Source organism: Astatotilapia calliptera, chromosome 14, assembly GCF_900246225.1.
Source record: "Astatotilapia calliptera chromosome 14, fAstCal1.2, whole genome shotgun sequence".
Taxonomy (NCBI): domain Eukaryota; kingdom Metazoa; phylum Chordata; class Actinopteri; order Cichliformes; family Cichlidae; genus Astatotilapia; species Astatotilapia calliptera.
In genome coordinates, this window is record NC_039315.1 from 14112525 (window position 1) to 14138825 (window position 26301).

At 40.2% G+C, this 26301-nt stretch overlaps 1 protein-coding gene across 1 annotated transcript; it reads left to right on the forward strand.

Annotated features, from left to right (window-relative positions):
• Positions 1–14093: 14093 nt before the first annotated feature.
• On the forward strand, positions 14094–17923 carry LOC113037012 (extracellular calcium-sensing receptor-like). Its single transcript, XM_026193706.1, has 8 exons — positions 14094–14242; positions 14655–14949; positions 15052–15341; positions 15500–15795; positions 16114–16322; positions 16472–16693; positions 16785–16908; positions 17019–17923. Exons 1-8 carry the CDS (start codon positions 14136–14138, stop codon positions 17921–17923), a joined length of 2448 nt encoding a protein of 815 aa, XP_026049491.1. The 5' UTR covers positions 14094–14135.
• Positions 17924–26301: the final 8378 nt, after the last annotated feature.

The following is a 26301-nucleotide window of genomic DNA, read 5'->3' on the forward strand; positions in this document are numbered from 1 at the left end:
TCAACAGAAAAGTCAGCCATGCTTCGCCTACCTTGCTTCAGATTAATCAAACGATAGCCAGCTGCCTCCGTACTAGAGCCTTTATCAAACACCGACTTGAAGCGCGACAGGAAGTCGTCATAAGACATTCCGGGGCAAGCCTGCAGCTGGGCCTGCGCCCAGGCCAGGGCTCGATCACATAGTAGCTGGGTGACGTAAGCATCTGCCAGAAAATGCTGAGGATTTTCTATGAGTCTGTGGTGGCCAGTGCGATCCTCTATGCTGTTGCATGCTGGGGGAGCAGGCTGAGGGTCGCAGATGCCAACAGACTTAATAAACTGATCCGTAAGGCCAGCAATGTTGTGGGGATGAAGCTGGACTCCCTCAAGGTGGTGTCGGAGAGGCGGATGCTGTCCAAGATAAAGACAATGTTGGATAACACCTCCCACCCACTCCATGACATGTTGGTCAGTCACAGGAGCTCGTTCAGTGAGAGACTGAGATTACCGAAAAGCACCACTGAACGACACAGGAAATCATTCCTGCCTGTGGCCATCTCCCTGTACAACGCATCCACTTAACACACTGTTTGCTGCTACAACTACACATGTTTCTTTTCCAAATATTTATTTATAAGTGACTTATGTATGTATGTATGTATATATATGTATATATTGTACTATTCTTAGTTAGCATATTGTCTGTCTTGTCTTAATGTTGGTTTATAATGGAGCACTGTAACAAAAAATAATTTCCCCCAGGGATCAATAAAGTATTCTGATTCTGATTCTGATAGAACACTGCAACAAAAATCCCGCACATTTTCCCATCTCCCCAGAAAAAGCCTCAGGTGAAGGCAAAAGCTTATCCAGCGAAACCGCGGAGGCTACTGACGCTACCGCGCTAGCAGCCTGGGTAGCTGTGGCTGTTGTAGTGACGGCAGGAGCGTGCGTTACCTGGGGAGGGGCCGCGGGAGGCTGGTCCTCGGCCAGCGGAATCCGTTGGGCGAAGGCCTGCGTTAGAGACGCCACGTCTCCGCTGAGCTTCACCAGCATTTGCTCGTGTCGGTGCAGAAGCTCCTCCAGAGACATAGGGGCTGTCGCTGCCGAGGCTGGGCCTGCTGAGTCCATAGCGGTGGCTGGATTATTCTGTCAGGCTCAGGAGGGACTCGGAGGCAGACCGTCACTAAAGTTCACGCTTTATTTACACACACAGACACCAGGTGCGAATATATACAGGTGAGGGGGCACAGGAAGAGGGTCTCCGGGAAGCACAGGCACGGGAAGAAGAGGGCTATGTACAAAATCCACTGAAGCTCAGGTAGCTCGGACTCCGGCTTTAGCTCACCAACGGCGGTCCTCAGGCTGGCGAGAATCCTGGCACAGAGAGGAAAGGCAGGTAAGTAGTGGCACGACAGAAACTCAGAAAAAGGCTCAGATAAGTGATGACACTGACGAGTGTTACACAATAATCCAGCGAGGAAGCACTCTCAGCAGCCGCCTTAAGAAGTGAGTGATATGATTGCTTGCAGGTGTTCGAGCCAGGGGCTGGAGCCGTCATGACTCCGCCCCGGTAGAGCGCAGTGCAGGGGAGAGAGAGAGATGCAGCACAACAAAAACACTTGTAGCCATACAGAGTCAGCCGAGAAGGCACAGGGTCATGACACTAGCTAACTGACTGAATGCCCATTAACCTTATAACTCCTGTTGTGTGTGTGTGTGTGTGTGTGTGTATGTGTGTTTGTGTACAGAGAGACAGCCAGTTTCATAATAGATATAAGGAAGTTTTTTCAAAAAAAGGAGCCACATTCAGGTAAAAGTGTAAAATCAAATGATCCGTCAATCAAGAATAATGTTGGTTCAATGTTTCAATGTTTATATCTTTTATTAGATGTTCATGTGGTTTGGTTATTTGCCTTTTGGTTGAAAGTAGACTGAGAGAGGACTTTTTGTTAGTGATCTTAATATAATTTTTTTCATATTAATGTAATTTTTCATCTAATTGAATCTATTTGTGTATGATTGTGTCATGGTCCCTGTGCCCCGCTGGTTGACCCTCTATTGGGCAATATGTTTGTGGTTTGTTTGCTCTCTCTCGCTCTCTCTCTTGCCACGGCGACACTCATTGCGGGCTCGCGCTGCTGGCCCACACACCTGCTCATCACTGCACCGGCCGCTGATACCAGCTGATTACTGCACTACTTAAGATGGCGAGTCTGCACCTCTAGACTCGTATATTTCTTATTCCTTTGGAAAGATAAACCCCCACGTATCAGCTTAAAAACACTACAAAGGACCAAGGATAAAGGAGGATTAGATCTGCCTAACTAATCACTATTTTTTAGCCAACAGGCTTCAGTTAATCTCTAGATGGTCTAAACACACCCTCTTAGATGAACCTTGGATAGATGTAGAACAGGCACTATGTAATAACCTAGAAATTTCAGACCTACCATTTATCAGCTCAAACATCAAACGACATGAATGCTTTAAAAGCATCAATATTAGCTCTTCTCTGACAGCATGGTGGGAGTTTCTAAAAATGATAGTCTTCATTAATCCCATGCAAACGTACACCTATCTGGAACAATCCGGACATATTACAAAACAATAATATGATAAACTTTCCAGATTGGAGTCGCAAAGGAATTAAATACTTGGAACATATGTGGGAAGGAACAAACTTTATTTCGTTTGACAGACTAGTTACACAATATGAGATCAACAAGAAACGATTTTTGGAATATCAACAAATTAAATCCACAGTAAAAAAGAAATCTAATCCCAGTGAAGCTGAAATACAAACACCACCAAGTGTGGTACAATTTTTTAGTCTAAAACCCCCCAAATTATTGTCTAAAATATACAGAACACTTTCTAAAATAGATGAATCAATATCCCTTCCTATTGCAAAATGGGAAGCAGATTTATCAATCAATTTAGACCCAATCCTTTGGTCTCAGATATGCTTAAAAACCTTTCAATGGATCAGAAATCCCAGTTTGCAGTTAATACAATACAAAATATTACACAGAGTGCACTATACTGGTCATAGAATGTTCAAGATGGGCTATACGCCTTCCAACAACTGCTCACACTGCACAGCGAATACACTGGACAATTACATCCACGCTCTTTGGTTCTGTCCACCAGTTCAGAAATTTTGGCGCGAGATATGTGAAGACTTATCAAAGTGTCTGAAATGTAACATTCCAGCCTCCCCTTTAGTATGCTTGCTGGGCAACTTGGATGAGGTCACTGCAGAAATAAACACAGCCCACGTTGTTTTTACGGCCCTATGCATTGCCAAGAAAATGGTCCTCATTAACTGGAAAAATAAAAATAATCTTAATTCTAACCAATATAGAAACCATCTAATAGATCACATTAGTCTTGATACAACATCTGCCATCACATTTGATCAATCCGTTTGGGCTCCTTTGATCGGCTTCATCACCTAGTGGGGGTGGGGGGTCATGGTTTGGTCCTGCCTTCGCTATTGTGGTTGATATGGGTGTAGGGACGGCCTTAGGGCGTCTGGGGAGTCCCTAGGGACGTTTCCCTAGAGGGACTAACCTGGGGGATGTGGCCATGACCTGGTTAGGAGCTCTGGGGCTCTTGGATGGTGTTTTCCTTGTGGCTGCGTACAGCGGAGATGGGGGAGGGTCTGTGTTGGCAGAAGTTGGTTACTGGCCTGGTAGCCTGGCTGCCCCTGGGAGGGGCCAGGACGGGCGTGGAGGCTTGGGGGTCTGCCCCCCGGTCTGGGGTCTCTGGGAGGGACCGCTTGCCCCTCCCTTTCTTCCCTCCCCATCCTCAGCTGCCTCCCTATTCCCGCTCTACCACACCCACCCACACACGCAGGGCTTGGGGTGCAGGTATGTCACCAGGGTGCAGGGGAGGCACTCCCCCTCTGTCCCCTTCTGGCCGCCTGTGCCTCAATTTTATTCTGCAACCTAGACATCCACATTACTCACACTCTCACATAACACATACATATAGGGCCTTGGGGGTGGGCACATTTTACAGCATCCAGAGGATGGTCGGTGTACTCCAACCCACCTCTGGTGCTGGTGCCCTACCCTCAATTTTAAATGCATTTAGACACTAAGGGTTTTCGGGAAGAGCCGTGCTGCTCTCTGATAGGAAGCTAGTACCATGCTCTCCTGAGTTTTAAATGCACTTTAGAACAGCACACAGCAACACTACATATGAGCGGGCGTAGGGAGGTTTGAGGTCTTCACTCACCCCGGTTCTGTTAGCCGTCAGGGCTGGGGGGCTGGGAGGAGGTGCTGGCCGTCAGACTGGGGTCTGGGATGCGGGGCCTCCCCGCTACTGCAGATAGGGAGGTGGTCTGCTTGCCTCCACCCCAGAGAGAAGGGTTACATCTCCTGGGTCTAGGTGCGGCTTGCCCCTCTGAGGGCGGGGGTACCTGAACCTGGGATATAGAGTATGTTTGGGGAGCGCGACTGTCTGTGCAGTGTCTATTTGTGTCTGTCTACATGTTGGGTGAGTGCCGAGTATTTGGTTGTGCATATGGGGTGGGAATGCACGTCTGTGTCCGCGTGTGCCTGTTCGTCTGTGTCTATATATCAGGTTGGGTCTTAGACTCAACCTCTCTGGGTACATCTCAGGCCCTCTAAAGTACGGAGACCTATCTCCCCTCACCACACTCCCTGCCGGTGGCTGATGCCCTCAGACGTTGTGTTGGTGGTCCTTGTTGCCTGGGGCTGGGCGCTCACGTATGTTCCGGCTCACTCCTGGTGGCTGATTGGCGGGGCCGGGAGCCTGTGGCCCGGCTGGGCTCCTTATGGGGAGTGGGATGCCCTCAGGCCTCTGGGCCTGAAGCTCGGTCCTCTCTGGCACAGCTGGCCGCCAGCAGGGCTTGCGGGCACGCCACTGCAACCCCCTCTGGCCTCTGCTCCGTAGCTGCGGGGTGACCTCTCCTTTGGGGCTCTACTCAGCTCTTCCCAGGAGGGTGGCACGGTTCCCCGCCCTTTGGTGGTCCTCCTCGGGTCCTTGTACTCTGGGGCCTCTGGATCCATGGGGCCTGGATCTCCTCCATACCTGCTTCATACCCTGGTGGACGGGGCTATGGCTCCCCACACTCCCTAGCAGATCGTTACATGGAGAAACCTTTGGAATACAAGCATGCTGATGCACACAGGTGTACACACGGGTGTTCACAGACGCGGACTACAGCTTTCTTGGCTGTTGCCTCAAAGCACATTGTGCGCTGTCTATCTTGCGTGCTGCACAATATCGTTTATTATTTAGTATCTACTGTTATCTACTGCTAGCTAGTTTATTGTGATGGTGCTGTTTATTTTATTATGTTGTTCTTTGTTGTTTGCTTTCTCTTCTGTTTTTTTTATCTATACAGGTGATCCAGGTGTTTTGTTTGTTTTTCTTTTCTTTTTTTTCTTTTTTCTCTTTCTTCCCCCCTTCTCACCGTCTCTTCTCCCCTTTGGTTTTCTTTCTCACCCTCTCTTTCTTTCATTCTTTCTCCCTGTCCTATCCCCCAGTCATGTCTGTCCCATTTGTAGCAACTGAAAATAAAATAAATTCATAATTAGAATAGAATTAGAATAGAATAGAATTCAACTTTATTGTCATTGCACATGCACAGGTACAGGGCAACGAAATGCAGTTTGCATCAATCCAGAAGTGCTTTAGTGATATAGATTACAATAAAGGTCAATCAAATGGACCAATATGGCAAGGCCATGATGATCCACTTGGTAAAATAAATCCGCTTGGCATCTTTCTTGGCCTTAAGACAACAATTCTGATGGCTAAAGATCCAAACGGGACACAGAAAACAAACAAAAAAAAACAAAAAACAAAAAAAAAGATGGCCAGTCTGCTCTAGTCTTCGCTAGTGTGGAGCACCCTTCCCCCTAACCCTGTTTCCCACGGACCCTGGCGACCCGGACCCGTTTCCCCTGCACGTTGTATATAGCCACTTGGTGATTGTGTTCACTGTGAATAAACGCACTGTTCTTCGCTTTTGTAAACCATATCAGATTGTCAGTCCAAAGAGGGAGAGAGGAAAGAGGGGAACGTGAGGAGAAAGTACAAGGTCAGGAAGAACCAGGTAAGAAAACAGACAGGGAACAGTGACAGGCAAAACAGAAACTGTTAAACTGACAAAGAGGAAAAAAAAAACGTGATTTTACTCACACAATCTGGAAGTTGTGTCCTCCCTATATTAAAGCTGCAAAACAAAACAAACTGGGTTGAAACATTTTTGACCCTCTTTAACAACATTCCAACATAACATTTTAATTGATTGGAGAGATTAAAATTAATGATATATTTTTATGTGGTTCAACCACAATTCTACTAAAACCTCAGCCAGTAATAGTTAGGCCAACTTTTGGACTGTCCAGTTGTCTGTATGACTGCCGCAGTACGTAGATCACATTTGCACACTATCAGAAAGTGCCAAACGGTGCCCTGGTGGAGTGTGGAGCTGTAAAGAAAAGCAGAGTGCTCTGTTTATATTCTAAAAATGTTTTAAGCTTGTTTCAAAGATTCTGTACAGCAGCTTCAAATGTTTTCCAAAAGCACACATACACTTATCAGTGTTCCTCAAACTTTTTACAGTGTGTACCACCTGATAAAAATGTCAAGCTCTCCTAAGTACCACTATGAAAGCATGAAAGTCATAAATGTTACAATACAAAATTAGTATTATTAAATTAGTGAAATTAGTATCTGCAATAAAGATTTTTTCATACATTGTATACATTCTACCACAAGCAAAGTTGCCTCCATTTTTATAGTTTTTATTAATATTTTGTAATAATTTATTCTGTTTTGGGAGTGTTTATTTTATGCATCTGTATTATCTTATACATAGCAGGGTTTTAATAGTTTTGCAATTTTCATTAGTTTTTATTTTTATTTAGTTTTGACTTCAGATTTTCAATTTTATATCAGTTTTAATTAGTTTTTACCAATTGTTTGCTAGTTTAGTTTAATTTTTATTTTTTTAAAAATCCTTAGTTTCAGTTTAGTTTTGATTAGTTTCAGTTATAGTTTTAGTTGTGTTTGCAATAATTAAGTGTAATAAAATCCCAGTTTCATCATATCTGTCATTCTCTTCTGCTTATCCTTGGGTATGTTGCTATTCCAGCTACCATACCCTGCACCCTGGACAGGTCGTCTATCTGTTGCAGGGCTAACACGCAGAGACAGACAACTCACATTCCCACCTATGGGTTCTTTAAATAAATAAATAAATAAAGGCAGATGAACAACCATTGATACGAGGCAACTATAAAATGTATATCTTGGCCCCGATGAGACTATTAACTCTTGCAGAACCGGGTGTTCGTAATTTTGGTTCAAGTGAATTGATAAACTTTTTGAAGGCAATTGACTCACACAGTTATGTAGATATCCCCGTCCTGTTGTCTCGGGATGCATCACACCGCCTTGCCTGGGGTTAGCTTGTTTTCTGGGGACGAGGGTTGAGTGTGCTCCCTTACCTTCTCAAGGTAAGCTAGGTTAGCCTTCTTGTGTCAGCTTTTCAAGTGCACTTTAAGGTTCGTGGGATTTTTTTCCTTTTAGAAATGTCCCTCATAATTTATCTCTTTCCACTACAAGACACTTGCTTTATCCAAAACACAGTCATATTCAAAGCAATCCCAAATTGGACTCTGGCGCTTTCTCTCGACTTTTCCTGACATGATTCTGCGCGTGGACGGAACAGCGACACAGACGACTCGACTAACGTACTTGCCACCTGTTGGCATAATTAGACAGCAAGAAATAAATCTGGAAACTAAACTTCATTTTCACCCTTGACTATTGTATGACACACACACATCTACGAAAACTAAACACATTTTTGCTATAAATTCAATTTTTTTAGTTCGTTTTGTGAACACTCATTACAGTTTTAGTTAGTTTTCCTTTTTTTGTTTTTATTTTTATTTCCGTTAACAAAAATGTTTTTTCACTTGTAGTTTTCGTTATTTCGTTAGTTTTCCTTAATGATAATAACCTTGCCAAGTTCTCCCCGGTTGCCAACCATACTACCCCTGTTCTCCTCACAGGAAAATGCCCTACGTCTAAGGCAAGTAGGGAGCGTTACCTCCGAGAAATGCGCTTCCTACCAGTCCAACAGGCGTTATTGAGTAATTTATAATACTTTGGAACAACAGTAAAACACCCAAAAAGTGTTAGACTGTAGTAGGTCCAACCTTATAACTAATAGGGGCTCTACCCCAAACAATAACCAAATTCCCTAATATTCTAAAATCATTCAGCAGTTCAACTGCTTTAAATGAATGGTCCAACCGTATTAAATCCTCAGTACTGTCACAAGATTTTCACCAAAATCCAAACAGACATTTACCAGTAATTTCAGTGAGTAGACTTTTAATTTTCACAGCCCAATTTGACACACTTTGGAAATAATTCAACAGGTAGTGTCTTACCTCTTTAGATATACAAACTGCTCTTTTTGCAACCCCGAGCAAAACATTATTAAACTTTCACCTATAAATGATTCTCTCTAACTGAGTGTGTGTGTGTGTACGTGTGTGTGTGTCTACGTGTGTGTGTGTGTCTGTGTGCTAACCACAATTGCACCCTATTTCACCTCGCCGACTAGCTCCTGACCTCTCACCAGACAGAGAGACAGAAGCCACTCTCATATATGTAATAACCGAACTGAAACTATGTATATGTCATCTACTAAATAAATGTTTTAATCAAGAACCTCTACTAAAGGCTTAATACAAGAATATGAACTTATAAACGATAATAAAAATGACCTGATATAAGTGTTTTGTAAGCATGTATTGCAATTCCTTCTATGTTCTAGTTTCCCTCAGCATGTATCACCTGGACAGTCACGCCAGTGAAGCTTAAGACCCTTAATGAACCGAACATCAACTCAAAATAAGCACAGATATGCAATATGTATGAAATAGTTATAACTTCATCTGGAATACAAGGTTAATATGATAACAGTATGCATAAGCCTCTTAAGGCAATCTTAAAACTATCGGTTACATTGTTAAAGCAATGATTGTACTGCAGATTATATTGTTCTGGTAAAATACTTTTGTTCATTCACATGGTAGGATTTGTAAAGAATTTATTCGTAAATTAGGGTGGAAAATAAGTATTTGGTCACCTCAAACAAGGAAAATCTCTGGCTCTCACAGACCTGTAACGTCTTCTGTAAGAAGCTTTTCTGTCCCCCACTCGTTACCTGTATGAATGGCACCTGTTTGAACTCATCATCTGTATAAAAGACACCTGTCCACAGCCTCAAACAGTCAGACTCCAAACTCCGCCATGGCCAAGACCAAAGAGCTTTTGAAGGACACCAGGAAAAGTATTGTAGACCTGCCCCAGACTGGGAAGAGTGAATCTACAATAGGCAAGCAGCTTGGTGTGAAAAAATCAACTGTGGGAGCAACCATCAGAAAATGGAAGACATACAAGACCACTGATAATCTCCCTTGATCTGGGGCTCCACGCAAGATCTGATCCCGTGGGGTCAAAATGATCATGAGAACGGTGAGCAAAGATCCCAGAACCACACGGGGGGACCTGGTGAATGACCTGCAGAGAGCTGGGACCAAAGTAACAAAGGTCACCATCAGTAACACACTACAACGGCAGGGAATCAAATCCCACAGTGCCAGACGTGTTCCGCAGCTGAAGCCAGTGCATGTCCAGGCCCGTCTGAAGTTTGCCAGAGAGCACATGGATGATACAGCAGAGGATTGGGAGAATGTCATGTGGTCAGATGAAACCAAAGTAGAACTTTTTGGTATAAACTCAACTCGTCGTGTTTGGAGGAAGAAGAATACTGAGTTGCATCCCAAGAACACCATACCTGCTGTGAAGCATGGGGGTGGAAACATCATGCTATGGGGCTGTTTTTCTGCCAAGGGGACAGGACGACTGATCCGTGTTAAGGACAGAATGAATGGGGCCATGTATCGTGAGATTTTGAGCCAAAACCTCCTTCCATCAGTGAGAACTTTGAAGATGAAACGAGGCTGGGTCTTCCAACATGACAATGATCCAAAACACACCGCCCGGGCAACAAAGGAGTGGCTCCGTAAGAAGCATTTGAAAGTCCTGGAGTGGCCTAGCCAGTCTCCAGACCTCAACCCCATAGAAAATCTGTGGCGGGAGTTGAAAGTCCGTGTTGCTCGGCGACAGCCCCAAAACATCACTGCTCTCGAGAAGATCTGCATGGAGGAATGGGCCAAAATACCAGCTACTGTGTGTGCAAACTTGGTAAAGACCTATAGTAAACGTTTGACCTCTGTTATTGCCAACAAAGGTTATGTTACAAAGTATTGAGTTGTATTTTTGTTATTGACCAAATACTTATTTTCCACCCTGAGTTACGAATAAATTCTTTACAAATCCTACCATGTGGATTCATGGATTTTTTTTCACATTCTGTCTCTCACAGTTGAAGTGTACCTCTGGTGCAAATTACTGACCTCTGTCATCATTTTAGGTGGGGGAACTTGCACAATTGGTGGCTGACTAAATACTTTTTTGCCCCACTGTATGATGGTTCTTTAAAGAACCATGAAGACATCTGAAGAACCATTTAAGAACCATAATTTTTCTGAGTGTAGAGTAGTAGTAGTATTAAAACACTCAATTCAATGGAAGAGGTGATCATCACTTTTATATGTTCAAGTGCATGTGTGGAGAATATAATAAGGCCTTGAGGCAATGAGATGTAAAACACAATATTTATGAGTGTTTTAAGTTGTAAACTGGTCAGATTTGAACATGACAGGAAGGCTAGACACGCCATGGCAAAAAGACGGACAAAAGTAATGAAGGCACAATAAAGGAAGTAATACTAAATACAAGACACAAAATGTAAAAGACCACATAACCCCCCCCCCCCCCCCAAAAAAAAAAAAAAAAAAAAAAAAAAAAAAAAAAATAATAATAGAGATGCATTAACAAAGACTTGACAAGATACAAGAGGATAGGAAGGCTAGACTTAAACCCAAGGAATTCAAAATATGGACAAGAAACACTAAAAGAAAATCAGATTACAATGGTAGCGAAAACAAAACCCTAAACACAGAAGATTTACAATAATGGGGAAAAATCAGCAAGGAAAAAAAGTAACCAATAAACAAACTAGTGCAAAACCCAAAACTCTGGGTCAAAGACCCAGGGCCATGGCCTGGGTCTTTAAAGCCTTTAAATTTCCAGCATTATGGTCCAGTCAGTCATATCATACACTAATCTATTTATAGCAGCTGTCAATTGGAATTCTCATATCCCATCCCATGTTCATAAATTCTTGTTCTATGTCATCATCACATAGTTTTAAACATAAAAAAACAGTAAAAAAAAATTAAATAATCTTTTTAATGTGTTTATTACCATTTTTTGGAGCGAAGACTTTTTTTTTCTTTTCTTTTCTTCTGACCCTGTGTTTGGAAATGTGTAGCCAATTAGATTATGGCATGAAAATCTCAAAATATACACTTAAAACCAAATCAAGGAAAACAAAATATTTTTTTTAAAATCTCGAGAACACAATAGAAGAATATTTAGAAAATTTTGACACGTCTCTGGAGCTGCATCAGATATAGGGTTTTTTGGCTTTAGATTTGACTTTACTATCATCAGTATAATCAAATCAAACCCATCTATACTGCTATACATGATCTGTCCATTCTCATAGACATGCTCTGTGTCCATTTTTTAACCCATGTTTTGAAAATGCAACTATATATCAATAAATGTCCGCTCTTAAAATGTACTTATTAGATTTTTTTTTGTCTCGTCTCGTTAATTACTCCCAACTGTGTCCCCCACCTGTGTGTAATCTTCCTGTGTTTCTCTGAGTGTATTTAAGTCTTCTGTCATTGTAGTTGCTTGTCCGTCTGTGTATCCACCATGTCTCACTCGTGTGTTTTCCCTGCTGTCAACCATCGTCTGCCTCAGCTTGCTCTCATTCTTGTTCAGGTTCGTGTCCAGTAGTTAGTTTGTTCCCAGTATAGTTTAGTCCTTCCTCCGTTTGCCATTTGTCCATTTTTATTTTGTGTTTAACCCTTTAAGACATACCATAGAACCAAGTCCGCCAGAGCTTATATTATATTTTTACATGCTGTGGAGCCATTTTTGGGAGCATTTCAAGTTGCTATACATCAATACAACCATTATAGCCCAGATTTTAATAATATGTATTCATTAAGTGCATAGTAATTACATAAATTGCAAAAAAGTGCAATAAACTACAAAAAAATTGAAAATCGTTTTTGCTTTTTTAACATATATTTGTAGTTAGAGAAATTTAAGAGGCGTATCCCTCAAAACTGTAAATACAAAAAAGTTGCACAAAATAGTTTCCCACCACAGGAAATTTATTTTGAGTGTCTTCATAGTTTTATTTTTGAAATACACCAATTTTTATACACTGCAGGAAAAACGAAAATAAATATTATACTGCAAATTTGCAAAAAAGCAGCATATGCATCAAAATAAACTATTTCCAGCAGTGCAATATGAGTCCTAAGCATCCCAGAAACGACACAGAAAGTCATAAAGTCAAAGATAACTTTTAAAAAGACGGGTATAGGCCCTGAGGCCCTGATAGTAAAAAAGACTACATTTCCGCGAAAATGACGTCACTTCCGGTTTCGGGGAGGTAATGGCGGAAATGCAAAAGTTCGCGCTGACGTCTATTCCAACGTAGGAAGTGTTATGACCAGCTGATTGGATCGGTAAAGCGTGTTTCTGGAATATTATGTTTTTGTTCCTGCAAGCGCTTTTTATGCAGTTTTTGCAAAGCTTTATGTGGAAGGAAACCGTGACCTAGGACAAGCTGATGGCATAAGATGTAAGTACAACTCCTCCGGTTTCATATGCAAAAAAATTTTTTGCGCTAGCTTACGTGGTTGCAGTGCTACTGGGATTTAAAAATAGTTACGCAAAACAGAGCGTGCCCACTCCGATCAGCTGTAAAGGGTTAATAAACCACCTTCACACCTTTACAAGTGCCTGCATTTGGATCCTCCTTTATCAATTAATCAATCAATCAATCAATCAATCAATCAATCAATCAATCAAAGCTTTATTCGCTACATGCAGGTTGCCCTGCAGTGAAATGGGACCCCCGACCTTACACACACAACACAGACATTACATGGGGATACAAGTCGGAGATCGGTAGCGTTACAGAAAAAACACTGAAATATACACTACAGTGGGTAAGTACAAGAGGAAATTGCTTCCACACGGCTCATCTCACTCGCCGTGACAGTCACAGGTTAAGTGAAACTAAACACAATGACAAAGAAGACAAGACTCCTTCAAAATAAACGAGGAAACATGGAGATATAGACATGACAACACAAGTTTGACAGACTAGACTAGACAAGAAACCAAACACAAAAACCAAGGAGACAGATGATAAATGATGGCTAACCTAAAGCTCAGCTTAACCCTAAATACGAATAAAACATGAACTAATAATCACAAACCTAACATAAGAAACTCAATAATAGAGAAATAAATTCAAAATGCTGGCACTGCATGTGAGAGACCCAGCCAATGACAATTGTGAATATAAATTACATAGCAGTGAACTTTAAATTGAACTTAGAGCCAAGTTTTAGAATGATATATTTCCTGAATATTTTTTTAAATATTTGTAGTGAAACAATAAATCATAGAATATCTTATTGTTAAAATCAATCAATTAGATGTGTATCTAAATTTAAATTAGAAAAGATATTCAAATTGGGTAATGGTTCACAAGAGGAAAACAGAGATATGATCATATTGCTATATCCATAGTTCATAGAACATATAGACTTAATTAAAGGCTACTAGGTAAGGGCGTGATCTTTTGAAAAGTTATACCAAAACTAGTGGGTGTGATAAGCTATAAAAATGAGTGAGAACACAAGCTTGCTATATAGAAACACCTGACATCAAGCAGGGATGGAGAAAGCGGTGGCTTTCATTGGTCTGGTATTGGCTGTATGTTTGTTTCACCTGAACTCAGCTGCTGCCTTGGGTGTTTCTCTAAATGATTTGTATCAGAGGACTCCACTTACAGGGGCTCTAGCTGGTACTGTGGTTTCATCTGTGAATTGTAAGCCGCAGGGTAGCACTCGTCTACCTGTATTCTCAATGGATGGAGACTTCACTATTGGTGGTATTTTTTCTATTCACAACTATGTGCACACAGTTAACAATAACTACACCACCATGCCTGAGCCAGTAAGATGCAGTGGGAGGTCAGTAAGAGAGAGAAATTGGTGCTAAAAGGATGCTGCATTGCTTTTGTACTGGGCTGAAAATTCTTTGCTTTTATTTTAGTATATGTAAAAATACTGAGTAATCCATAGACATTCTGCTTATTGTTTTAAAAACTGAAATTATATAGTGTGTTAAGCAATTGCTTTATAAATGTGTTACTTAATATTTTTATATAAAAAATAATTTGACTTCCTCTTTGTATTTTACATTAGTTTCTCATAATAAATGGCTCAGGGTTACCCTGTCATGCCTTTAATCAAAAGATATATTACAGTGATCATCTGACCATAGTCCAAAAAAGCCTGTTTGTTAGGGTGATTTCTTGAAATTTAACCTGATCTAAGTTTTTGTAGGCTAAATTCTAACAGTAACATAATTGTGTGTCTCCAGCATGGAATCTCGAGAGCTGCGATTCTCACGTGCAATGATCTTTGCCATTGAACAGATTAACAACAGCACAGACCTGCTACCTAGAATCAAACTCGGGTATCAGATCTATGATTCATGTGCATCTGTGCTTGTGGCGGTGCATGTGGCATTTCAGTTTTTGAATAGCTTGGACCCTGTGTTTTACATTGGCAATAACTGCTCCCAATCTGGTATGGTGATGGCTGTTGTTGGTGAGTCTGGGTCTACACCATCCATCAGCTTGTCACGAGTCATCAGTTCCTTTAAGGTTCCTCAGGTAAATATTTGAATTTCTGGAAACTTTAGATTGGAAATATGGATGTGAATTATTTTTGATTGTGCTGTCATTGAAAGAGTTTTGTTTCCTCTTTTGCTTTAGGTTAGCCACTTTGCCACATGTGCATGCTTGTCTGACAAGCAGCAGTACCCGAATTTTTTCAGAACAATTCCCAGTGATAAGTTCCAAGCTGGTGCACTAGCCAAGATGGTAAAACACTTTGGCTGGACTTGGATAGGTGCTGTTCGATCAGATTCGGATTATGGAAATAATGGCATGGCATCTTTTCTACAAGCAGCACAGAAAGAGGGGATCTGTGTGGAATACTCTGTATCTTTCTATCGGACTCACCCACATAGCAGGATCCAGAGAGTAGCAGATGTTATTCGCAGGTTTCCACATTAATATTAACTGTGTGGAGATTAGTTTACATTCTTATAAATAAATGTTTTGTGGTGACATATTCCACAGTAAGTTATTGAGACTGATACTTTGCATTTTACACAGTTAAAAACAAAAAAGCTTCTAATGTGTTATGTTGTCTCTCAAGGTCTACAGCTATGGTTATTGTGGCATTTGCAGCTATAGGGGATATGGCAATCCTGTTGGAGGAGCTTTCACATAATCCTTCCCCACCGCGCCAGTGGATAGGCAGTGAGGCATGGGTAACCAGCCCAGAATTAATGAGGTACAGTTTCTGTGCTGGGGCCGTTGGATTTGGGATTCAGAAGTCTTTAATCCCAGGTCTCAGAGATTTCCTGCTAAATCTGTCTCCCTCTCAAGTAGCAGCATCTGCATTGCTTACAGAGTTCTGGGAGGATGCATTCAACTGCACACTGAAAAAAAGTAATAAAGTGTTCTTAGTTTTAAAATTACTCTGACAAACTCATGGTGTTATAAAGTCTGCTGCTGCTTCATGAGCAAATCCATTTCCACAAAATAATGAAATATGAATTTGAAAAAGGATGCATCAGTGAAAATAATCTCACTTGATATAAAGACTTTTAGGTCAAGTTCAAGTATTTTAGTTCCAATGTTTTTTTTAACCCTTTGTCAAATCTGATTGTGAATGTTAAGATAATTGGTTAAATGTATCAGAAAGAAGGCATCTAATATTTTTCATTCAATGGTGAAATCATCTGCCCTGTCTTTCTGTATCTGTAGGTGCTGCTGCTACAAAGAATAACGTGTGTGATGGAAAAGAAGACATACTGAATCTCCAAAGCCCATATACTGACACGTCTCAGCTTAGAATTACTAACATGGTGTACAAGGCCGTGTATGCAATAGCACATGCCATTCATAATGCAGTGTGTCAGAGAAAAAACGTCACATCTCAGTGTGACAAACTGACCAGGTTAGAGTCCAAACAGGTCAGTCAAAAATCAGTTCCGGTGACTTCATTACCCATAGTAAAATGCTAATGTAAATTAATTATTAATAGTAAAAGTAAAAATTATTACAGAGTATTGTTTTCTTTTTTCCCTCTCCCCTCTCATCCTGTCTTAACTGATCCTTTCAGGTTTTAAATCAGCTGAAAACAGTGCATTTTTCTCAAAACGGGAATGACATGTCATTTAATGATAATGGGGATCCTGTAGCAATTTATGAGCTGGTTAACTGGCAAAAAAGTAAAAGTGGAGATGTTAAAATGGTATCTGTAGGGCTGTACGATGCATCACTGCCAGTGGGCCAAGAGTTCCGGATCAATAGAAACATAACCTGGATGGAGGGTACCACAAAAGTAATGACAATCTGAATGAAACTTTAAAGAATGGAATTATTACAGCTCTGTAATAATTACATCTATTCTGCTGTTTTTATGTCTTTTACAGGTGCCGGTGTCAGTGTGCAGTGCCAGTTGTCCTCCAGGAACTCGTAAAATGCTGCAGAAAGGAAAACCCATCTGCTGCTATGATTGTATACCATGTCCTGAGGGCGAGATTAGTAATACTACAGGTAGAAAAGAATTATTTCCATATTTCCTAAAATGCCTTTATGGCAAATGTCTGTAACACTGAATATTTTGCAAGAAGCCCTCTCTGATTTTCTTTATTCTTTCCATTTAGATTCTTCTGATTGTTTACCATGTCACAAAGAGTTCTGGCCTAATGCAAAGAGAGACACTTGTATCCCTAAGCCTGTAGAATTTCTTTCATTTCAAGACATCCTAGGGATTATCCTGGCTACATTTTCAGTTCTTGGTGCTTGTCTGGCCATCATAACTGGGGCTGTATTCTTTTATCACAGGACATCTCCAATTGTCAGGGCCAACAACTCTGAGCTGAGCTTCCTGCTGCTCATTTCACTGACTCTGTGTTTCTTATGTTCATTAACTTTCATTGGAGCACCATCTGATTGGTCCTGCATGCTGCGTCACACTGCGTTTGGCATCACCTTTGTACTCTGTATCTCCTGCGTACTTGGGAAAACTATAGTGGTTTTAATGGCTTTTAAAGCTACACTTCCAGGTAGCAATGTGATGAAATGGTTTGGTCCTCCACAACAAAGAATGACTGTTGTGTCTTTCACCTTTATTCAAGTTTTAATATGTACTATTTGGTTGGTACTTAGCCCTCCATTCCCAATTAAAAATCTAACCACATACAAGGAGAAAATCATACTGGAATGCGATTTAGGCTCCCCTGTTGGCTTCTGGGCTGTTCTCGGCTACATAGGCCTACTTGCCTCCTTTTGTTTTGTTTTAGCTGTCTTAGCCCGCAAATTACCTGATAATTTCAATGAAGCCAAATTCATCACTTTCAGCATGCTGATATTCTGTGCAGTGTGGATCACCTTTATCCCAGCATATGTCAGCTCTCCTGGGAAATTCACTGTAGTTGTGGAGATTTTTGCCATTCTGGCCTCCAGCTTTGGACTAATAATGTGTATATTTGCTCCCAAGTGTTTTATCATTTTGTTTAAGCCTGAGCAGAACACCAAGAAAAATTTGATGAACAAAAACCAATCATAGTATATCCTTGTTTCAAAAATGGTTACTATTGCAAGCAGACATTTCACAGTTTACATAATAGTACATAATAAAATTCTTTAGTTTTAGTTGTTATTTAAATTAAATAATTATAATTCTTTCTGTGAATAATTTCTTAATATGCATATAATGTTATTCAATTATACATTATTTATACCTGTATTTCTTAATGTAAAAATAATTATTCCAAAGTTAAGAATCTAAATAAATTCATGATCCCATGTAAACATGATTTTGTCCAGAGTTTTTTCTCAGTGGTTAGATACCATTGCTTACAATATTTCCATTTGTATCAAAAGCTAAGGGAAAAATTACCAGCATAAATGTAATTTGAAATGAGTAAAGTTTGCCATGTTATATGTTTATGCTTGGAATTTAATTAAAATGAATTCATTGGTTGCCACTGGGAAACCCTGTGTTTGCATGTGGATGCTACTTTGAAATTTACCACACATCTAAATGTTGCACAAGCAAGCGCACGGCTGTAGCTTCCCAAAGCAAAGCAGTACCTACCACAAATTCACCTACCAGAAAATTGCATAGCAACATTTACAAAACAAAAGACTGCCATGGCATTAAACCAATCTCTAAATCAGTGTTCACTCAAGCACAGCATATAGTTAGGGTATTAACCAGGGTTTAAAATATAGTGAGTTCCAGAGGCAGAGGTATAGCTATGTTTGTTTAAGTGCTGGAGTACATTGGTCATGCACAAACCCAAAATGCATGTATATGTTGAAGTTATTTGTTTCTAAGGCTACTTAACCACAGTGGTAGGTGTACATATGTCATTTAAACATAAATGAGGAAAAGTGATCGAAAGTTAGACTGCGTTTGAATTTGTCACTGTGGTAAGGTCGAAGTACAGTTCAGTCCTCTGCTGTATAGATACAGAAAAGGGTTGGTTTATTTCAAAGTATTTCATATAAACATGAAATCTTTGTTACTGTTTATCTGTGCTGTGTGTCAAACAACAGAAACATTTTGTAGTACCATTATATAGCAAATACTGACCCATCACTGTTTGTTTGCTTTTGTTTGTTTGTTTCATTGTTTTTGGTTTGTTTCTTTGTTTGCATTCAATGAAATATGACAGGAATTTAATTGAAATGTGAACAAAAAAAGGGACATTTTTAACAAAAACAGGGAAATTGTTTTATGTCAAATAATACTTGTTTTAGATTTCTTAATTATTTTATAATTAAGAAATTATTTATTAGTATAAATTATTATACTAATAATTTAGTATAGAATAGAATAGAATAGAATAGTCCTTGTCCAACGGGGGAAGTTTGGTTGTAACATCACAAAAAACCACATCTAGAAACAGAATAGGACACAGAACATAGAACGAAAACACACAAAGTAAACATATTTACATCATGGACAATAGTTACCAAAACAGTACTGTACAGTTATTAAAATTAAAGTACAGATAAGTGGTAAACCCAGGTTGTAGTGTGCAAACAGAGTAGGATACTGAAAGATGTTTAAATAGTTAAGAATAATTAGAAAAGTACAGATTGTGTATTGTCCCTGTGCGTTAAAAAGTAGACATTTCACTTCCAATAAGTTAGTATATATAAACTGAGAAAAGTAATTTGCAAGTTCTAACAGTTGTAGTTGTTCGATTGATTAGTGCAAAGTACAGCGCTGATGTAAACATGTTTGTTGGGAGCAGTTTTGATTGTACAGTCTGACAGCTGCAGGGTGGAAGGACCTGTGGAAATGCTCCTTCATGCATTAACCCTTTAAAGCCGGTTGGAGCGGCACGCTCTGTTTTGCGGAACTATTTTTAAATCCTGGTAGAACCGGAACCACATAAGCTAGTGCAATAATTTTTTTTGCATATGAAACCAAATGAGTTGTACTTACATCTTATGCCATCAGCTTGTCCTAGTTCATGGTTTCCTTCCACATAAAGCTTTGCAAAAATTGCATAAAAAGCTCTTGCAGGAACAAAAACATAATATTCCAGAAACACACTTTGCTGATCCAATCAGCTGTTCGGAACACTTCCTACATTGAAATAGACATCAGTGTGAACTATCGCATGTCCGCCATTACCTCCCTGAAACCGGAGGTGACGTCATTTTTGTGGAAAATGTCGTTTTTTACTTGTAGGCCTTATAAGCCTTTACTGGTGTTTTTAAAAGTCATGTTTGATTTTATGCTTTTCTGAATAGTTTCTGGGATGCTTAGAACTCAAATTGCACTGCTGGAAATAGTTTATTTTTATGCCGATGCTGTTTTCTCTGCAAATTTACATTATAGGATTGTTTTTTCTGCAGTATATAAAAATTGGTGTATCTCAAAAATAAAACTATAAAGACACTCAAAATAAATTTCCTGTTGTTGTAAACTGTTTTTTGCAACTTTTTTGTATTTAAAGTTTTGAGGGATAAACCTCTTAAATTTCTGTAAGTAGAAACATATGTAGAAAAAAACAAAGACGATTTTCAAATTTTTTGTAGTTTATTGCACTTTTTTGCAATTTATGTAGTTACTATGGACTTAATGCATACATATTATTAAAATTTGGGCTATAATGGTTGTATAGCAACTTGAAATGCTCCCAAAAATGGCTCCACAGCATGTAAAAATATAAAGTAAGCTCTGGCGGACTTGGTTCTATGGTCGGTCTTAAAGGGTTAATGTCTGTATCTTGAAATCCCACAAGATCTTATGGGCGTGTCTCATTTGAATGCAGCACTACGGACAATACCTACCGTCACCATTACCATTACGTCACGGCAGCAGTGATCAATGAGTTATAAGTTGAACAGCTACAAGGAGCAGTACCCTCAATGGAGAAGGAGATTAGAGTCTAAGATCAAGGTAGCATGGAGAGAGGTTAGCCAGCTATTGGAGCTGCAGAAAGGTGCGACAAGGAAGGTGCCTAAGAAGTACAGCAAGCTGTCCAGGTATGGACAGCTTGCTTGTCCAGGTATGGACTTGGAAACTACGAAGCAAGACACCCCCTAGGGTGGTGGAAAATGACAATGCTAAGGGTCCTGTAAGAAGTCCTGTGGGACTTCCAGATACAGATGAACAAAATGGTGGTGACTAAGCAACTGGACGTAGAGGTGGTATACAAACAGAAGAAAACGGTCGTAGTGATAGATGTACCAGTTCTGAATGATACACAGCAAATCCAGCATGTCCAAATTAACACTGTTGGATTTGATTTCAACACTATTAAAGTGTCTATATGGGTCCACACCAGAGAGTGTTAATTTAACTCTTTTTGGAGAGTTGGTACGTTAACTCTGATTTAGTGTTAAACACCAAATCTGTCTGGAGTTGATAATTTAACACTTGGTGTTAAGAGTTTATATATTAACTCTCAAAGAGTATTTTAGTTTAACTACGTAAGCGTTATCTTCTAATTCATTCTAAAAAGCGGGAATTTTACTGTTCTGAACTTCTAGAAATTTCTTTTGGAAATGAACATTTACTAAAAAGATGCAATGGTTTTTGAAAAACATTTATTCTGAACTGTGCACCACAATTTCAAAACATTTTCTGAAAGATGTAACAGTGTACATGTTCTCACTTTCATTAGAATTTTGTTTATCAAAAGGTCTGACATGGTAAATGCAAATAACAGCATTCTCATCACTTATTTCTTCAATACAATATCCATGTCCTTCATTCATCCCTTTGTGGAACTTCAACGCACTTCTGCTCTCCCCCATATTCCATCTTCACAAGCATATCCTGTGCGGAGATTGAATAAAAATTAGTTGACACTAATTAATGGCACAAATAATCCAGTAAACATTTGCAGCACAGTAAAAAAAAAAAAGGAATCCTTTTTGAGCCATTACTTGTGTAAAGTATTTTCCCAAAAGACAAAGACACAGGCAACAGGTAATACTGAACTAAATGTAAAACCTCAACCTTTTTAATTTTTACCTAAACCGTGTGCACAAAACTCTGGAGGGATCTATGCTAACGTAGAACCCAGTCAGGACGCCTGCTACTGCTGTTTGCTCGTGTTTTTTATTTTTATGGGAGATCATTTTCAGGCTTCAAGTAGCACCATTATACCAACATTTCACATTCTACACATTGTTTTAGGTGTATTTGACCAAAAGTTTGACTGAAAATTCACATGCAAGCTTTTTTTCAAGGCTGTGGTATTTGCCCGCAAACAATACCTTTCAGCTAGCTAAAACAGAATATTATGCTATCAGCGAGCAACATGGCTAATGCCTTTCACACAGCTTTGTCTCAACTCCAAAGAGCCACAGAAGTAAAAGCTCATAATAATAATTGAAACAATCTTTGAAAAAATGACTTACCAAGCATGGCAAACAACTCAAATATGTAGAGCAAAATGTTCTGAAACGGCTTCACTTCAGCTTCGATTGGAGCCGTGCTGGGGCCAGAGTCTGTGAATTTACTCTGTTGGTGTCATAGCCCCTGTAGGAGTTCAGAGTTAAGAGGTCAAGAGTTAATGTTTCCATTGTAACACCTCCAGATTTGACATAGAAGCACTCATTTTTAACACTCTATTTTAACTACTATCATTTTACACCTCAGAGTTACATTAAAAGAATGTGACTCTGCTTAGAGTAAAATTAACTCTACTTTTGCAAGAAGACTATTAACACCAAAACATTTAACACTTTTGAATTTGCTGTGTAGCAACATCAGGAAGAAGCAGCACAAGAAGCTTGAGAAGACAGAAGTCCTAAACACAAACTTAGCAACGGAGCATATGTTGTACAGTGTAGCAAGGAATGCTCAGCCCTCTACATTAAATGCATGGCACAACATAGAAGAGCCACGTCAACAGGACAAGACTGGGATGTCATCTGCATCTTAAAGACAAAGGTCACTCTTTCGAGGATGCCAATCTTCACATTTTGGACAGAGAAGACAGATGGTTTGAAAGAGGAGTGAAAGAAGCCATCTATGTCTACTGTAAACGACTATCTTTGAACAGAGGCAGTGGTTTACGGCATGCACTGTTTGCCATCTTTAATCCATTTTCGAGATTCCCTCCCAGACGCCTTAACGTCCTTTGGACATCAGGAAATCACATGGTAGGGTGGGGCTAGGTTTCACAGTGGGTTCACCCGAAACCTTGGCTGATTGTGATCCACACCCATTTTCACACCTTGGCTCATGTGATTATGTAGAGGATCAACATGGGGTTCATGTCCATCTTTGGGGACACTCCCATAGGGCACGTCCCCTTAGACCTGAAGAAGCTTCTTGGATGAGAAGTGAAATGTCTTAAAGCAACTTAAAGAAGTCCAGACGCTTTTCTTTCCAAGCTCCTAGACTACAATGACCTGGACAGAGAACCTTCACAGACATACTAACATATTTGGGGGTTTGATGGGGGACATGGTTTTGTTCACTTTACTATAACCAGAACTGAGACTATAGCCAGGATCACATTAAATTAATATTAAATGTATATTGTATCATCGAGAATTTAAAACATGTTTTTTTTTGCATATTACAAACAAAGAAATGAACTTTATTTTGTTCATAGGGTTAATTATTAGAGTTGCCAACCGTTCCGTAAAAAACGGAATCGTCTCGTATTCAGAGAAAATATTACGCGTTTCGTATTGAGGTGAAAAGGAACACAGTTTGTCCCGGACTTCAGCTACAATAAAAAAGACACAAAGCTGGAGTTATTCTGTGTCTTTGCTGCACAGCTGCCTCTTCTTCTCTCATTCTCTCCCCTCCCTCTCCTGTTTCTACTTTAATCACGAAACTGATCAATGATCAGCTGATCGGCTTTTCTCTCTTGTTTATTTATCGCCCACTTTGCGCCAGAAAGAGGAAACCAGCGGATGTTGCGGTAAATAACAGCAGCACGTTTAAGCTTGATCAGCTGTTGTTAGAATTTATTTAATATTAATTTCTAGTATCAGCTGATGTTTGCTGGAGCCACAGCTGTAAACCTGCTGGTCATGATATCGGTTTGAATATGTGGTGAGTGGGAAACATGAAGATGAAACCAGGAGATGTCCTTACTGAATCATCAGAGCTGTGATGGAGAAAGAGGTTTACCTTTTAGGTGACATGAATGAGTTGAAGAGAAGGTATGAACTGTTTCTGAGAGACAAATAATAATAATAATAATAATAATAAATTTTATTTATGAGCGCCTTTCAAGTCACCCAAGGACACTTTACAATAGGATAAAACAATTAGTAAAACAATGGCAGAATAAGAACAATAAAATAAAGCACAAGATAAAATGAACAAACAGTGTATTCACAGTGAATATGCAGATTTGAACAGATGAGTTTTGAGTTGGGATTTAAACTGGGGGAGAGAACCAGTATTTCTTATTTCAGGGGGCAGAGAATTCCACAGCCTGGGAGCAGAGCAGCTGAAAGCTCTGCTTCCCATGGTGGTGAGGCGGAAGGGAGGTACAGTAAGCTGGACAGAAGAAGAAGAACGAAGTGAACGGGCGGAACAAGTGGTGGTTAACAGGTCAGAAAGGTAAGAAGGAGCGAGGTTATGAAGGGCCTTGAAGGTGAGCAGAAGAAGTTTGAAAATTATCCGGAATTTCACAGGGAGCCAGTGAAGTTCCTGAAGAACAGGGGTGATGTGCTGGTAGGAGGGGGTTCTGGTGATAATGCGAGCAGCAGAGTTCTGAACCAGTTGAAGCTTATGGAGGGATTTTTGGGGGAGACCATGCAGAAGAGAATTGCAGTAGTCAATATGGGAGGTAACAAGACTATGTACAAGAATGGACGTAGACTGGGTGGAAAGAGAAGGAAGCAATCTGTTAATGTTACGTAGATGGAAGTAGGCAGAACGGGTGAGGTTATTGATGTGTGATTTATAAGAAAGTGTACTGTCTAGGATGACACCAAGGCTCTTAACCTGAGGAGAAGGGAGAACGTGGAGTTATCAATGGTGAGTGAGAAATGGTTTGCCTTCAAAAGGTTGGATTTGGTGCCAATAAGGAGGATCTCAGTTTTATCCTCATTGAGCTTTAGAAAATTAGAGGTAAACCAGGATTTTAACTCGGATAGACATTCTGTAAGGGAAGAAGGTGGGAGGGAGGAATCAGGTTTGCAAGAGAGATATAACTGGGTGTCATCAGCAAAACAGTGAAACTGAAGATCAAATTTGCGGAAGATGGTACCTAGAGGGAGGATGTATATTATAAAGAGAAGAGGGCCTAAAACTGAGCCTTGGGGTACACCAGAGGTGACAGGGAATAGACGAGAGCGGAATGATCTTAGTTGAATAAACTGGGAACGGTCGAGGAGATATGATTGAAACCAGGCGAGGGGTGTGTCAGAGATGCCGAGAGAGGAAAGTCTGCTTAGAAGGACAGAGTGAGAAATGGTGTCAAAGGCTGAGCTCAGATCTAAAAGGACGAGAATGGTGAGAAGACCAGAGTCAGCTCCGATTAAGAGATCGTTAGTGACTTTAAGTAGAGCAGTTTCGGTACTGTGACATGAGCGAAAACCAGATTGAAATCTCTCATAGATGTTATTATTAACCAGGTGTAAATGTAGTTGAGCTGCAACCACTTTTTCGAGTATCTTAGAAATGAAGGGTAGATTGGAAATCGGACGGAGGTTGTTAAAGTTGTTAGGATCTAAAGAAGGTTTTTTCAGTATAGGAGTGACTAGAGCAGTCTTCAATAAGGAGGGAACGATACCGGTGGTGAGAGAAGAGTGAATGATAGCACAGATGAGTGGGAGTAAAGAAGAGAGGCAGGATTTCACAAGCCCCGTGGGCATGGGGTCAAGATGACATGTGGCAGGTTTTGATTTACATATTAACTCGGAAATATCAGATAAATCAGGAAGATGAAAAGTGGAAAACGGCTCAAAAAGGAGAAAAGGTTCTGGAGAGGGCGTAGACACAACATTTGATCTGAGTTGCTGGTGGATGTTATCGATTGTCGTAGTCCAGAACAGCATCAAGGAGTTGCATGTTTCAGAGGAATAGAAGTGCGGTGGTAAAGCGTTGGGGGGTTGAATTAGTTTGTTGAAAACTGAAAACAGAGTCCTAGCATTACCCTCATAAGAACTGATAATACCAGAGTAGAAGCTTTGTTTGGCCTTGTTAATGGAGTCTTTATACTGAAGTACATGGTATTTATAGATTTCTGAATCAACAGTTAAAGCAGATTTCTTATATTGACGCTCTAGCTGCCGAGCTTTGGCCTTCAGAGCTCGAAGGTCAGAGGTAAACCAGGGAGCAGAGCGAGTGAAGGAAACAGAGTGGGTTTTTACAGGAGCCAGAGAATCAAGGACAGTGCGTAGACAATTATTATAATATAACAACAAATCATCAGGAGTAGAATAGAAGTCCGGAATCTGAACATTGTCCAAACTGGTAGTGAGAATGTCCATATCAAT